Raw genomic sequence first — 14,051 nt, 5'->3', positions numbered from 1 at the left:
CATAAGGGTGGTGTCATATCTGAGGTTACTGATACTTCTCCCAACAGTTTTGATTCCAGTTGTGCTTCAGTCCAGCATTTCTCTTGATGTACTCTGCATATAAGTTAAATAAGCAGGGTGACAATATAAAGTCTTGACATACTCCTTTCCCGATTTGGAACCAAACTGTTGTTCCATGTCCAGTTCTAACTGTTGCTTCCTGACCTGCATATAGATTTCTCAAGAGGCAGGTCAGGTGGTCTGGTATTCCCACCTTTCAGAATTTTCCACAGTTTGTTGTGATCCACACAGTCAAAGGCTTTGGCATAGTCAGTAAAGCAGAAGTAGATATTTTTCTGGAACTCGCTTGCTTTTTCAATGATCCAGTGGATGTTGGCAATTTGGTCTCTGGTTCTTCTGCCTTTTCTAAATCCAGCTTGAACATCTGGAAGTTCACGGTTCTCGTACTGTTGAAGCTTGGCTTGGAGAAGTTTCAGCATTACTTTGCTAGCACGTGAGATGAGTCCAATTGTGGGGTAGTTTGAGCATTCTTTGGCATTGCCTTTCTTTGGGCACATTCTTCTTAGTTTCCCAGTTCAGTTCAGTTCATTTGCTCAGTCATGTCTGACTCTTTGCGACCCCATAAATAGCAGCACACCAGGCCTCCCTGTCCATCACAAACTCCCGGAAAAACAGCTAATACAGAACTGGTAGAAGCAACTCAAAACACTGATATTAATTCTAACAATGATAATAATAGGCTATACTAAGAATAGTGAACACATCACTGTTTACAAGGTCTGAGTTATAGAACCTGACTCCAGGAGAATACCTTTTCCAACTCTTGGATGTAGGACAGATTCTCTTAAAGTGCTTATTGGTTTTTAGATATAAAAGGTGGTAATCAAACTGATTGCATAGATAACGGATTGTATATTTCTCTCAAAATCTCAGTTAATTCCTTTTCCAGAAGTTTCTAAAACTAAAGTAAAAAAAAGATAATTTGAGGCATTATAAAGCTAGTTGAAGAAATTCTAAGTTACATCAGAAATCATTTTTTGTGACCTCAGGAAGATCAGTTCACCTCTCTGGACTTTAATTTTACATTTTATCACTTATAAAATAAAGTAACTAAATAGTTACTTAGGATCCTTTGTTAAATTTCCTTGTATGACAATTATTAATTACTTACTCAATGGAGACAATGACAGCATTCAATTCCTCAGCCATGGCTGTGCACAGTTCATCATAATACCTGATTTCTAAAAGAGACAAGAGAGCAATCACTCACTATAATGCAGTCTATTTAATACTGTCCATTCTTAAATTCTGCTAACTGACTCAGACTTGAGTTATTAATGGTAAGAATAATAAAAAGTAAATATGAACATACATCTCATTAACAGAGTTACAAGTACAAATGCAAAAGAATTAACCTGGTTTCTGATAAAATGCAATTGCTATAAATAACAGGAAAGCCATACAAGATTACCTTCAAATCTGTTGTTAACTAAAAATTTCTTTCATAATCGTCTATATAAAGTACATTAGATCATCACAGCACTGTTTACAATAGCCAGGACATGGAAGCAACCTAGATGTCCGTCAGCAGATGAATGGATAAGAAAGCTGTGGCACATATACACAATGGGCTATTACTCAGCCATTAAAAAGAATACATTTGAATCAGTTCTAATGAGGTGGATGAAACTGGAGCCTATTATACAGAGTGAAGTAAGCCAGAAAGAAAAACACCAATACAGTATACTAACACATATATATGGAATTTAGAAAGATGGTAATGATAACCCTGTATGCGAGACAGCAAAAGAGACACAGATGTACAAAACAGTCTTTTGGACTCTGTGGGAGAGGAAGAGGGTGGGAAGATTTGGGAGAATGGCATTGAAACATGTATAATATCATATATGAAACGAATTGCCAGTCCAGGCTCAATGCATGATACTGGATGCTTGGGGCTGGTGCACTTAGACGACCCAGAGGGATGGTATGGGGAGGGAGGAGGGAAGGGGGTTCAGGATGGGGAACACGTGTATACCTGTTGCAAATTCATGTTGATGTATGGCAAAACCAATACAATATTGTAAAGTAATTACCCTCCAATTAAAATAAATAAATTTATATTAAAAAATTACATTAGATTCATTCTGATTTTGTAATTCTTCAAAGAGATATGCCTTTCTAAAAATCATAGTGAATAAGCAGTTCCTCCTTAGAACCCCAACATTTTTCTTTTAATACCCTCATTTGCTGTGATTCAGAAAAGTCACCAACTTGAAAACTATGGTATTCCGTTTAAACCAACATACAACAAATAGAGTTTTAGGAAGTCTTAGCATTTCTTAGAAAGAGAATCCAAAAGTTTTTACATATTTTAATATGTAACACTTTAATCCCTTGTTCTTTGGATATATTAATATTCTTACATTAAGTGCTAGATCGTCTCAACAGAAAGCCACAGAATACCTTATTTATAGACTTTCCAAGGCAGTATTAGAACCAGAAGTTCAATAACTACATAAACAGTTGCATATCTCCTCCAGACTGAGGCTTTCCTCTCTGACGGGACTGATGAGTCAAAATTGTGTGGAAAAGGCTAGGCTGACTCATAATCCATACCATTCCTGGCACTTCCACATCCTGGCCTCTGGTGTACTGTCTCTCCTGGCAAGCGTCCAATGCTACAGATGCTATCCTTTCTAGGGCAGAGACTCTGTTTTACTCATTTTTGTATTCCCATCATCTAGCACACATTAGAGTGACCAAAGGTCCAGGTTTGCACACAACTATTAGAGGTTCTATACCCAAAGTCCTATAACCCAGGAAACCTCTCAGCCCTGGGCAGACCTACATATTCAGTAATCATCTGTTGGAAATATGAAAAAATATTCTTTTATTCAGTAATCATCTGTTGGAAATATGAAAAAATATTCTTTTATTCATAAAAGAATAAAAGAATAAGTGATGAATATGGAGTTAAATGAAATGAGATTACTAGAGAAAGTTACACTTTTTGGCCTTTACCACATTTTTTTTTTTTTTAAGACAAACCAGAACAAGTTGCCTTTGCCTTTTTTTTTTTTTTTTAATTTACTGTTATTTATTTATTTCATTTCCTTGGTGGCTCAGCCAGTAAAGAATCTGCCTGCAAAGGAAGTGACCCAGGCTCAATCCCTGGGTCAGGAAGACCCCCTGGAGAAGGGTATGGCAACCCACTCCAGTATTCTGGTCTGGAATTCCTTGGACACAGAAGCCTCGTGGGCCACAGTTCACGGAGTTGCCAAGAGCTGGACATGACCGAGTGACTAAAAACAACAACATTTATTTATTTGGCTGCACTGGATTTTAAGTGTGGCATGTTGCAGCATGTGGGATGTAGTTCCCTGAAGCCAGGCGCCCTGTATTGGCAGTGCGGAGTCTTAGCTACTGGACCACCAAGGAAGTCCCACCATAGCCTTTAAACTTAATGGATGAAAATAATTTCTGGGCTGAAGATGAGAAAGTAGCTCCGTAATAATTATGAGCAGAGGTAAGGCCCTTATCTGTCCTCCTTAATATGCTTTTCACTGGCTGCTCCACTTGGCTGCCTGCGATTTTTAATGTGTATTCTGCTCATGAAAGTTATCCAATGCTAAAAAGAATGTTCTTGAACTTTTCAAGGTCATTATCCCTTTAACTGGGGCATACGTTTTATATTTTCATCTTTGGTTTCATAAGCAGATGAAATGTTGATGAATTAACATGTACACACAGAAATCCTTGTTCTATTTCATAGAAAGATGTCTTCAGAACACAAGTTGGTCTAGAGCTACAGATACCTGCCTCATATTCTGGCCCAACTTTACCTTGTTTGGGTATAGAAAGCAGCCTCACTACTTCACAATAAGTTAGTGTATGATTTAGATTACAGGAAATATTTTCAAAACAGTCTGCCTGAATTAACAAACAGGCAAAACTCTTGGTGTAGGGTAGCTATATAATTAATCATCCAAACCAGGATCCTTTCAAGAATGGAAAGTGGGGAAGAGGGGGTGCTATGAATAACTTTGCTTGGATGGTAGGGATAACTGGGACTGCCAGGGGGTCGAAGTCCAGTGGTCCCCTTCTCCTCACCCAGTAAGAAAGTCAACCCAGTCATACATCTCTGCCAGGGCCGGCCACAACCCCAAACAGCCTAAAGGTGAGGACATACTTGCGCTTGCCAAGGCCCAGCCTCCTCCATGGATGTAAACAATGCTGCGTTTCAGAGGCTCTTCTGGTTTTGGAGGGCCTTCAAACACTCTGACTTCCACACCATCAAAGTCAGTGTCGGTCACCTTCACCTGAGCAGACGACCATGCGCTTTTCTTGCCAAAAGAAACGATGATGAAGTTCAGCGCAAGCAGATGATGGCTGAGGCCCAGGAAGTGTATCAGGTTGCTCTGGAGGATGAGGGGAGGATGAAGGAGAGCGTGCGTCAGCTTTGTTGTCACCTGAGCCAAACTCACCAACCCTCAGCATTTGAATTCTTACATGCAATTGCCACTACGCTTGAGGACTCACTGGCCACTTTCAATAAAATAACACAATGTATCTATCTTTCTTTCCTTGAGCTTCCAGAGTATTTTCTTATATGAGATCTTCTTTGATCTTCAGATAATCTCTGAGTGGGAAATATGTCACTAGTCTTGTTTTATGAAGTAGGCTTAGGAATTAGCTGAATGTGCCCATCTTGCTGGTTAATTGGAATTTCTGCAACTCAAACCTGGGAACTGTGAATTCCAGTTTTTAGTCCCTTTCCTCACCCTAAATTAGCACATCACATTTCCAATAACGTACTAGGAGTGAAGGAAGAATACTTTATTTGAATACACATAAAAGACTCTTTGCGACCCCATGGACTGTAGCCTACCAGGCTCCTCTGTCCATGGGATTTCCCAGGCAAGAGTACTGGAGTGGTTTGCCATTTCCTTCTCCAGGGGATCTTCCTGACCCAGGGATCGAACCCAGGTTTCTCACATTGTAGGCAGACGCTTTACTGTCTGAGCCACCAGGGAAGATCCCAACTTTATCTCCTAGTGGCTCTCAAACCTTGAAGGGGAGCAGCTGAAGATTTAACAGTGTGCTTCTGTAGAATATGAAACAGAACACTGATGATTAGTGAAATATTTAATGCCATCATAAGATCAAGAAGACAATGTCATGAGTAGAAATAAGAGCTATATGTAGTCTGCAATACACCATAATACAGCTTCCCAGCACATGCATAGAGCACACTGTTATGCCTTGAAGAGGACACAGATGTGCTATGACACTGATGCTCTCTGTCCCTGGGCAGCCAAGTTCCTGAGCCGTTTACCCCACTGTCTCATATAAAATATTATTACTGTATACATATGCCCTGCCATGAAAAGAGCTGGAAAGACTGCATTATAGAACAATTAGCCAGTGTTCATGAAAAGCAAGAACCAGAAGCGATTTATCTAACCATGAACAGTTTTTCCAGCAATTCCATTAATATCTATTGGCTGCCAATATATGCAACAGCAAAGCAAATGAATATTAATAAAATAACTCAATTTCAGTGTGTATCGACCAATTTATTGAAAAAGTTAAAACAACTTTTACTGTTCTTGATATGAAACAAATAAATGTGTTTGTGCACACACACACATATACAGAGGAGTCTAATCATAAGATTAAAGGTTTAAAGTCTTTGGCAAACTAGGAAGAGGTAATCATCATTTGAGTTTTGTGGTAACACATCAGTCTAATGGGGGAATGCGGAGATTCACTGGGACCTAGTTGAGAATCTCTGTATTCACTAAGATTTCTAGACTTCACATGATAAACCCTTGTGAATTAACAGAGAACACACAAGATCAATTCTATTTCTCACAGCCAAAGTTGCTCAATAGGCATGAAACAATAAAATATGAAGAAAGAAATGGCAGGCTTGCCTCAGTTACTTTATGGACTACATTTTTTGCTTTTAGCTAAATGAAGACTTTATTAAATATTTAAAACAAATTATATGAGTTTCTTCACTAAAGGAAAGCTGTAAAACAAGTGAACTGTCTTTACAAAACAGATTACAGTAGATTATTCATTTTACATAGAATCCACCCCTGGTTTCCCTTATGTATTGCATGCTCTGATTGCATGCAGACTTACCTCAATCTGCCCATACCTTTCCTAAAGCACTTCTACTGTATTAGCTTATGATCACTGACATTAAATGGGGTTTCTGAACAACTATCTGCATTGTTCACAACATCGACAAGGGACAAAAGTGCTCATTGGAGAAGGGACAGTTTGTTTATGAAGGAGAAAAAGGTAAGTAGATGCATCTTAGGCTAGATGGGTGTAAAAATTGTGCTAATATTTGGAATTCATTGATAAATTTGAGAATGAAAAATCATTATCCTACAGATAATAGTGAGTTTGTTTCAAAATTTGAAAATAGAGATAATCAAACAGTAATCTGTCATTAACCAATTTATTATTACTATTATTAATAATAGTTATCACTGCCTGAGTGCCTACAGTGTAAGGAGAGGTTGTTGAATTCTGGCTACAGTTCTATTATTTTCCTCCTTCTGAGGAAGAGAGAAAAGAAGCTTAGGGATTAACCAGTATAGAAGCTGGATTCCAGGAACTATGAGAGGGCTGCAGGACATACAGAATTACCCTAGAGATGCTTGTTGAGAACAGTGTGCGCCCAGGAAGCTGCTCTGAAAACTATCCAGGATAGGATGACATTCTCATGTGTATGTGATATTGTGTGGCATGATAAAACTGTGAATGGTGTGCAACGTTTCCCCCTAATATCAATTGCTTTCTTTAGCCTTTCTCACTGCTCCCCTCCTCCCTACTGTCTGGCAAATAAAATCAGTAGCCAAGCCTTTCTGTAGTTGTTACCTCAAGGAAGGGATATGAGAACAAATAGCAAAGAAACAGGAGTATTTTCCTGCTTTTAATTTTCAAAAGCCTACATCCTTTGGAAAATTGAAACAAAAAACAGACATCAATTTAGAAGACTGCATGATGAATAAGAAGTCGCCTGAACAGAAAGTGAATCTCCAAACTAGGTGGTGGCAGATGGAAGGAGAAAGTATTGGAGATGAAATGAGGAATGTAAGGATTGATATCTGAGATTCAATGAAAAAAGAATCTTGGGACACAGCAACCCTCAGATGTGTCTATGGAATCTGAGAGCAATAGACATGTGTCTCATGCCCAAGACAGAACCCTGGAAAAAGGCAAGACTCTCGGGAAGACTGACTTCAGGATATGTCTAGGAAGGTGGTGCCTCAAATGACCTCAGAGAGCTCCTTGGGCTCCAGATGGTGCAGGAGCAGCAGAAGAATTCCATGTGCCCCAAAGGCACAAAAATAGCAAGGTTGCATGAATGTCTTGCAGACGTTTCTGAGACAACTCCATTATCCACGGCCCATGATGCATTCTCAAGGGTCCAACAGGAATAGAAGAGAGCACTAATAGATCTGAAAGGCTCTCATAAGTAAGAACAAAGGATATCCCAGGGCAACTTGTAGGAACCAAACACCAAGGACCAGGTGGAACAGGAATGTGGGCTGAGGATGTGTACCCAAATGCCTCCCCCCACCACCCAAAGTATTATGTCTCAACATATAAAACACCCCAAAACCTGAAAGAAAACAGTGATGGAGGAATACCTAAATTCATTGGAATTAAGTTCTACCTAAAGAATAAAGGCTTGAAATATAGATCAAGTTATACTTCTTGCATTGAGTTCATGAAATGAGATTCAGATCCACCCAAGAGATATTCTCAAGTTGTTGTTTCCTGAAACCTTTTTAGAAGTAGCCAGAAAACTCCAGTAGCACAAAGAAGCATTCCAAGCGTTAAGAGTTTAATGGGTTGTGAATTGACCCAGTCTTGGCTGGCTTAAGTACCCTAAGGCAATGCTAGATGTCTTAAAACTTGCCCCATAACTATTCCAGGATCTAGAAGGGAATTCTGCCTGAGGAGGTGGAGATACTCATTACACCTTACTAGAACCAGTTATAAAAAATAGGTTGGCCACGGGTTCCCTACCTGGGTCTGATGACCAAAGGTCATAGGACAAGCAAAATGAAAGGAAGTCAAGCAAAAACTATACTCTGCTTAAATTATACTCTGTTCATTTTTGTGTTTATGAATGGGATTGTTCTCTGCTAATTCATTTATCATTCAAATAAGAAAATATATTCAATGGACAGGGAAACTTAAGGGGGAGAAAAAGACAATCTTCTGGAGCTTAGAGAAATAGAAGAGAACCAAGAACTGTAAATGAATAGCTGATGTTAGTTAGTTAAGTAATACAAGTTTAGTAAGAGAAACCTAGATAAAGGGTTGCACAAGCCCAGAGAAGGAAGGAATTACTTGTGCCTCTTCTTGATGAGATGAAATTCAGTAAGGCATCTATTTTGAATTGTGCCTTAATAGAAGATGAAGGGGCTTCCCAGGTGGCTCAATGGTAAAGAATCCACCTGCCAATGCAGGAGATTTGGGTTTAATCCTTGGGTCGGGAAGATCCCCTGGAGAACGAAATGGCAACCCACTAAACATTCTTGCCTGAGACAATCCCATGGACAGAGGAGCCTGGCAGGCCCCAGTCCATAGGGAGCAAATAGTCAGACATGATTGAGTGTACACACACACAAGATGAAGTGCGAACAGTAAGGAAAAGGATAGGAAACCAAGATGTGAAAGTGTTTGACAAATGCCTATGGGAAGAAAATGTAATCAAGGGAAGTGGAGGCATGCAGAGCATGGCAATAAAGGCTCAATGTAAGAGGCATGTCAGTGTCAGGTTTTATTTCCGAGGGGTCCAAAAACACTGCTGACAGTGACTTCAGCCATGAAATTAAAAGACGCTTGCTCCTTGGAAGAAAAACCATGACAAACCTAGACAGTATATTAAAAAGCAAAGACATCACTTTGCTGACAAAGGTCCATATAGTCAGAGCTATGGCTTTTGCAGTAGTCAAGTACAGATGTGAAAGCTGGACCATAAAGAAGGCTGAATGATGCTTTTGAATTGTGGTGTTGGAGAAGACTGCTGAGATCCTTGGACTGCAAGGAAAACCAACCAGTCAAACCTAAAGGAAATCAACCCTGAATATTCATTGGAAGGACTGATACTGAAGCTCCAGTACTTTGGCCACCTGATGCAGTCAACTCACTAGAAAAGACCCTGATAATGAGAAAGACTGAGGGCAAAAGAAGAAGGCAGCAGAGGGTGAAAATGGTCGGATGGCATCACTCAATGGACATGAATTTGAAAAAACTTCAGGAGATAGTAAAGGACAGGGAAACCTGGCATGCTGTAGTCCATGGAGTCGCAGAGTCAGACATGACTTAGAGACTGAACAATAACAACAAGAGTCATGTCAAACACCAAAGTCAGTAGCATAGACTCCACAGTGATGCCTGGGTTAAAAGCTCAGCTTCCCCAACTGCCAGCAGTGGGATCTCAGGAAAGTTACTCATCCTCTCTGTGCTTCAATTTCTCATATATAAAACAGAAATAATAATACTAATTGGTTGAAAAGATTGTTGTGATGCTTAAAAAAGTAAAAACAGGTACTAGAATAGTACCTGGCTTTTACTAAGCCTTCTATTGTTACTGTCACATCACTGATCTGGAAAATCCTGCATGATGAAATGTGGGTCCAGGGATAGACAGCCCCATGTTTCCAGGGAAACTGAGATGATCGTTTTTTTCCCGTTACATAATTTGTTATTAGGACCACAATGATTACCTGAAATTATTACAGGTTAAAAAGATGTAAAATTGTTATCTCTAAAAAGTTCACTTGTATGCTCATGTCAAAGTGGGAGGGAGAGGTGGGGAAAAGTCCTAGTACACTCCACACACATCAATAACTCAGTGTGTGATCAACTTTCAACACAAACCAACCACATTAGATACCTGGAGCATCTATTATAACTCACTACCTGCTTCACTTCTCACATTCAAAAGTTGGTATTCCACACAAGTGGTTCTCCGACTTTTCCTGTTGATGGCCATTTCATCCTGTCAAGCAGTTTTCTAATTCTCCTCTCCAGATTCTGCCTTTTTCCTGCCTGTTATAGGACAACAATTTCATAGAACAAACTTATCTGCATGACCATAAAGTCACATTTAAAAGAAAATGTATTTATTTTGACTGCTTCAGGTCTTAGATGCAGCACTTGGGGATCTTCAGCTGTGGCACATGGGTTCTTCTCTGGGGCACCTGGGCTTCTCTCTAGTTGTGGCCCACAGGCTCAGTAGTTATGGTGCATGGGTTTAGTTGTCTCACGGTATGTGGGAGCTTAGTCACCCCATCAAGGATAGAACCCATGTCCCCTGCACTGAAGGTGGATTCTTAACCACTGGAGCACCAGGGAAGTCCCAGTCACATTTTTTTTTTTTTAATTTTTTGATTGAAGGATAATTGCTTTGCAGAATTTTGTGTTTTTCTGTCATACATCAACAAGAATCAGCCATAGTCTGGTCACATTTTTTAAACATTGTAAAATTTGAGTATACTTTAAAATGCATATTTATTTATTTCTATCGGTGTGCAAATTACATGACCTGCACTTTTTAACACTGTACAGATCACCTGTGACTCACTAACGCAGTACTTTTTTTCTACAAACAACTTCAATGTTTGTGTCAAGAAACTACCAAAAGTCAGGTAACAATAATTCAACAGGTATTAAACAGGCCCTGACTAGTATGTGTAAGGACTTCCCAGGTGGCACAGTGATAAAGAATCTGCTTGCCAATCTGCTTCCCTGGGTCAGAAAGATTCCCTGGAGTAGAAAATGGTAACCCACTCCAGTATTCTTGCCGGGAAAATTCCATGGACCGAGGAGACTGGTGGGCTATAGTCCTTGAGGTTGCAAAGAGTTGGACACCACTGAGGACTGAGCACGCACGCACAGAGTACATGTAAAGATTCTGCTATATGTGACAGCAATACAAAGATAGGTGAAAGATGGACTCAGAACTTAGGCAGTTAAGAATTCAAATCTTGACTAACTGCTGCAAATTTCCATCTGTCTTTAAGCTTTCAAAGTTAACTAAACTTTCTCTGACTTTAGCTTTTAAGGGAAATCCTCTGATTTTAAATCATTGATTCAGATCATTTTTTTTTTAAAGTTGCAGACCAAACAAAACTTGCCTGCAGGCCAAATCTGGACTAAACCACCAGCTGCAACTTCCAATGTAGAAGATGATGCAGTCTGACTAAAGGTGCAGCTGGAAAAATGGTGGCAGGTGAAATGCTCTTAGTTGTTAATGGTTAAACAGAAAGGATTTTGGACACTCTTTTTAATGAGACTATATTTTGGGCAAAATGATGCAGCTGAGGTGCACACAGTAGATTTGCGAGAGGAGACTAGAGGACCACAGCCATAGCATTTGGCAACTGTCGAGAGGAAGAAAATGAAGGTCTGCCCCAGGAGAATATAAGGGAGGGAATACATTCAAGAGGTATCACTGAGGCAGTTGATGCACCTTGGTAACTGCACACAGAGTAAGATATGGCATCAGGAAGCAGGCTGGTAGGACACAGGCAAAGGACTGAAAGGCCCTGGAAGTCTTCACTTAGGGTATGAGAAACACAGAATACAGGCAGAAGAACAATCAGGAAAGGTAATAAAATTCCGTTTTAAAATTATTCCATTTAAAGGACATCTAGGTAGACAGGTATAAAAGAACATCTAGGTAGACAGGTATAAAAGACAGAGTCAGAGATTCAAGGAGGCAAGGCCTGGAGGAAGAGCTCACAGGTATCTGTAATAATGCAGACAATTGTAAGACTCAAGAGATCTAGCAAAGAAACAAAACACAGTGACAAGGAAATAGACCAAGGAGGAAACTATGCTTTTCCTAGCCAGGAGAAGTTTTGGGCACACTGTGGAGGCATAATCCAATTATTTCAATAGTCTCATCACTGCCAGCTCTGCCCTCTGACTACTGCTCCCTTAAGAGATCTAATGATTGTCAACCTCCTGGGTATTTCAAGATCTTCTCATGCCTTCTGTTCCAACCTGCAGAGAATTCCCATGATCATGATTGCTCAAACCAAGCAGCAAAAGTATCAGTCCAGGCTAAGTGATACTAAGAATTATAGCACCATTATCAGCTTATGATATGATGCAGAAACTTAAAAAATAGAGATACATGACTTAAAGGACAAAGATATGTATAACTCAGTTCAGTTCAGTTCAGTTCAGTCACTCAGTCATGTTCGACTCTTTGCAACCATAAAACTAGACTTCAAGAAAAGAGAATCTCTCATCTGGTTGCCTGGAGGCAGTATCAGCTTATTAAACAGAGTTTAATAGAGACATTACTTTGCCAACAAAGATCCGTATAGTCAAGGCTATGGTTTTTCCAGTGGTCATGTATGGATGTGAGAGTTGGACTGTGAAGAAAACTGAGCGCCGAAGAAGTGATGCTTTTGAACTGTGGTGTTGGAGAAGACTCTTGAGAGTCCCTTGGACTGCAAGTAGATCCAACCAGTCCATCCTAAAGGAGATCAGTCCTGGATGTTCATTGGAAGGACTGATGCTGAAGCTGAAACTCCAGTACTTTGGCCACCTCATGCGAAGAGTTGACTCATTGGAAAAGACCCTGATGCTGGGAGGGATTGGGGGCAGAAGGAAAAAGGGACGACAGAGAATGAGATGGCTGGATGGCATCACCAACTCAATGGACAGGAGTTTGGGTAAACTCCAGAATTTGGTGATGGACAGGGAGGCCTGGTGTGCTGCGATTCATGGGGTCACAAAGAGTCGGACACGACTGAGCAACTGAACTGAACTGAACTGAGTGAGTGATCAGTAGGCTGGACAAGGAGAGAAGGGTGGGAAAAGGCACACAGATGTTTGTGGTTGTGGAGCACGTGTTCTACACTTGTGCCTTCTGCCCATCACCTTTACTTTGCTTTACAAATGTTCAGCATCCTCCTCCTCTAGTAAGGAAAATATATTGAAGTCCTCTTTCCTACTGTCGCCTAGATTACAAGGATAAAAACGTCCTTTTATTTACTGAGGGTTGGAGATCTCTAATCCGATCCAACTCTGATGAAAGGACGGGCTCTGTTGGGAGGCTCTAGGCCATATGGTGTATGCATGCACAGTTGTTCAGTTGTGTCTGACTCTTTGGAACCCCTGAGACTATAGCCTGCCAGGCTCCTCTGTCTTTGGGATTTTCCAGGCAAAAATACTAGAGAGGGTTGCCATTTCCTCCTCCAGGGGATCTCCCTGAACCAGGGATGGAACCCAATAGGTTCACCAATGATATCATGACCCTACTGCCCACATCAATGACATATTTGGCTTCTGCAGGTATTAAAAAACTTGTTCTTTCTTGAAGCTTTCTTCCTTCTGTATTTCACCAGTCTCTTGCCACATTAATAATTAATTCCTCCTTTTTCTCTTTTGGATATTTTATTGATTTTTTTTCCTTCCTTTCCTGTCCACTGGCCCTATAAATGATGGTGGCCTAGAGCATTCCATGGACTGTACAGTCTATGGGATCGCAAAGAGTTGGACATGACTGAGTGACTTTCACTTTCATCTGGTTAAGGAACCTTCCTATAGTTGTCCTTTCTCCCTTTTTTCCTTTAGTCAGCATTCATAAAATAAACCTTCTGGACCATACTCTGAGAATAGGCATGGACTAAAAGAGTTCTAGCAAAGCACTGGAGGGAATTATTAAGCCAACCTGTGAAGCACAAATATAATTATGTATTAATAACAGTAGGGTTCTCTGATGAGACTGCTCTATTACATTTCTTATTTGTTCATTCCTCCATCTAAGATTTTCTTATAAGCTACAAAACAAACCTGATGAAAACCTCACCACCACTCACTGATAAGATAACCTAGAAGACAGAAAGGCAAGAACTCTCAGAGGGATCTGACACCCTAACCCCTTCTCCCTAAAGCCTTCAGTTTGTTCTCTGATTGCAGTTCAAGCTGGGAGAGCACAAAAAGGAGAAGCTGGTCTCTTTCCAGTGCCTAAACATGTTTGTTTACTTTTC

The 14,051-nt window shown here is 40.2% G+C and overlaps 1 protein-coding gene across 2 annotated transcripts in view; it reads right to left on the bottom strand.

Annotated features, from left to right (window-relative positions):
• Positions 1-14,051, bottom strand: part of NCEH1 (neutral cholesterol ester hydrolase 1) — a 63,908-nt gene that overhangs the window by 21,528 nt on the left and 28,329 nt on the right. For both annotated transcript variants that reach the window (XR_009736287.1, XM_061415643.1), the window contains exons 2-3: positions 4,193-4,421; positions 1,172-1,241 (exon numbers count right to left, since the gene is read on the bottom strand). Coding sequence is in view for 1 of the 2 variants with exons in the window: in XM_061415643.1 (XP_061271627.1) it covers positions 1,172-1,241; positions 4,193-4,421 (299 nt within the window). In the remaining variant the exon portion in view is untranslated. The remainder of the gene's footprint in view (positions 1-1,171; positions 1,242-4,192; positions 4,422-14,051) is intronic.

The sequence above is a fragment of the Bos javanicus genome, chromosome 1, assembly GCF_032452875.1.
Source record: "Bos javanicus breed banteng chromosome 1, ARS-OSU_banteng_1.0, whole genome shotgun sequence".
Classification (NCBI taxonomy): Eukaryota; Metazoa; Chordata; class Mammalia; order Artiodactyla; family Bovidae; genus Bos; species Bos javanicus.
Note: the sequence above shows the minus strand (reverse complement) of the source record. Positions and strands in the feature narration are given on the sequence as shown.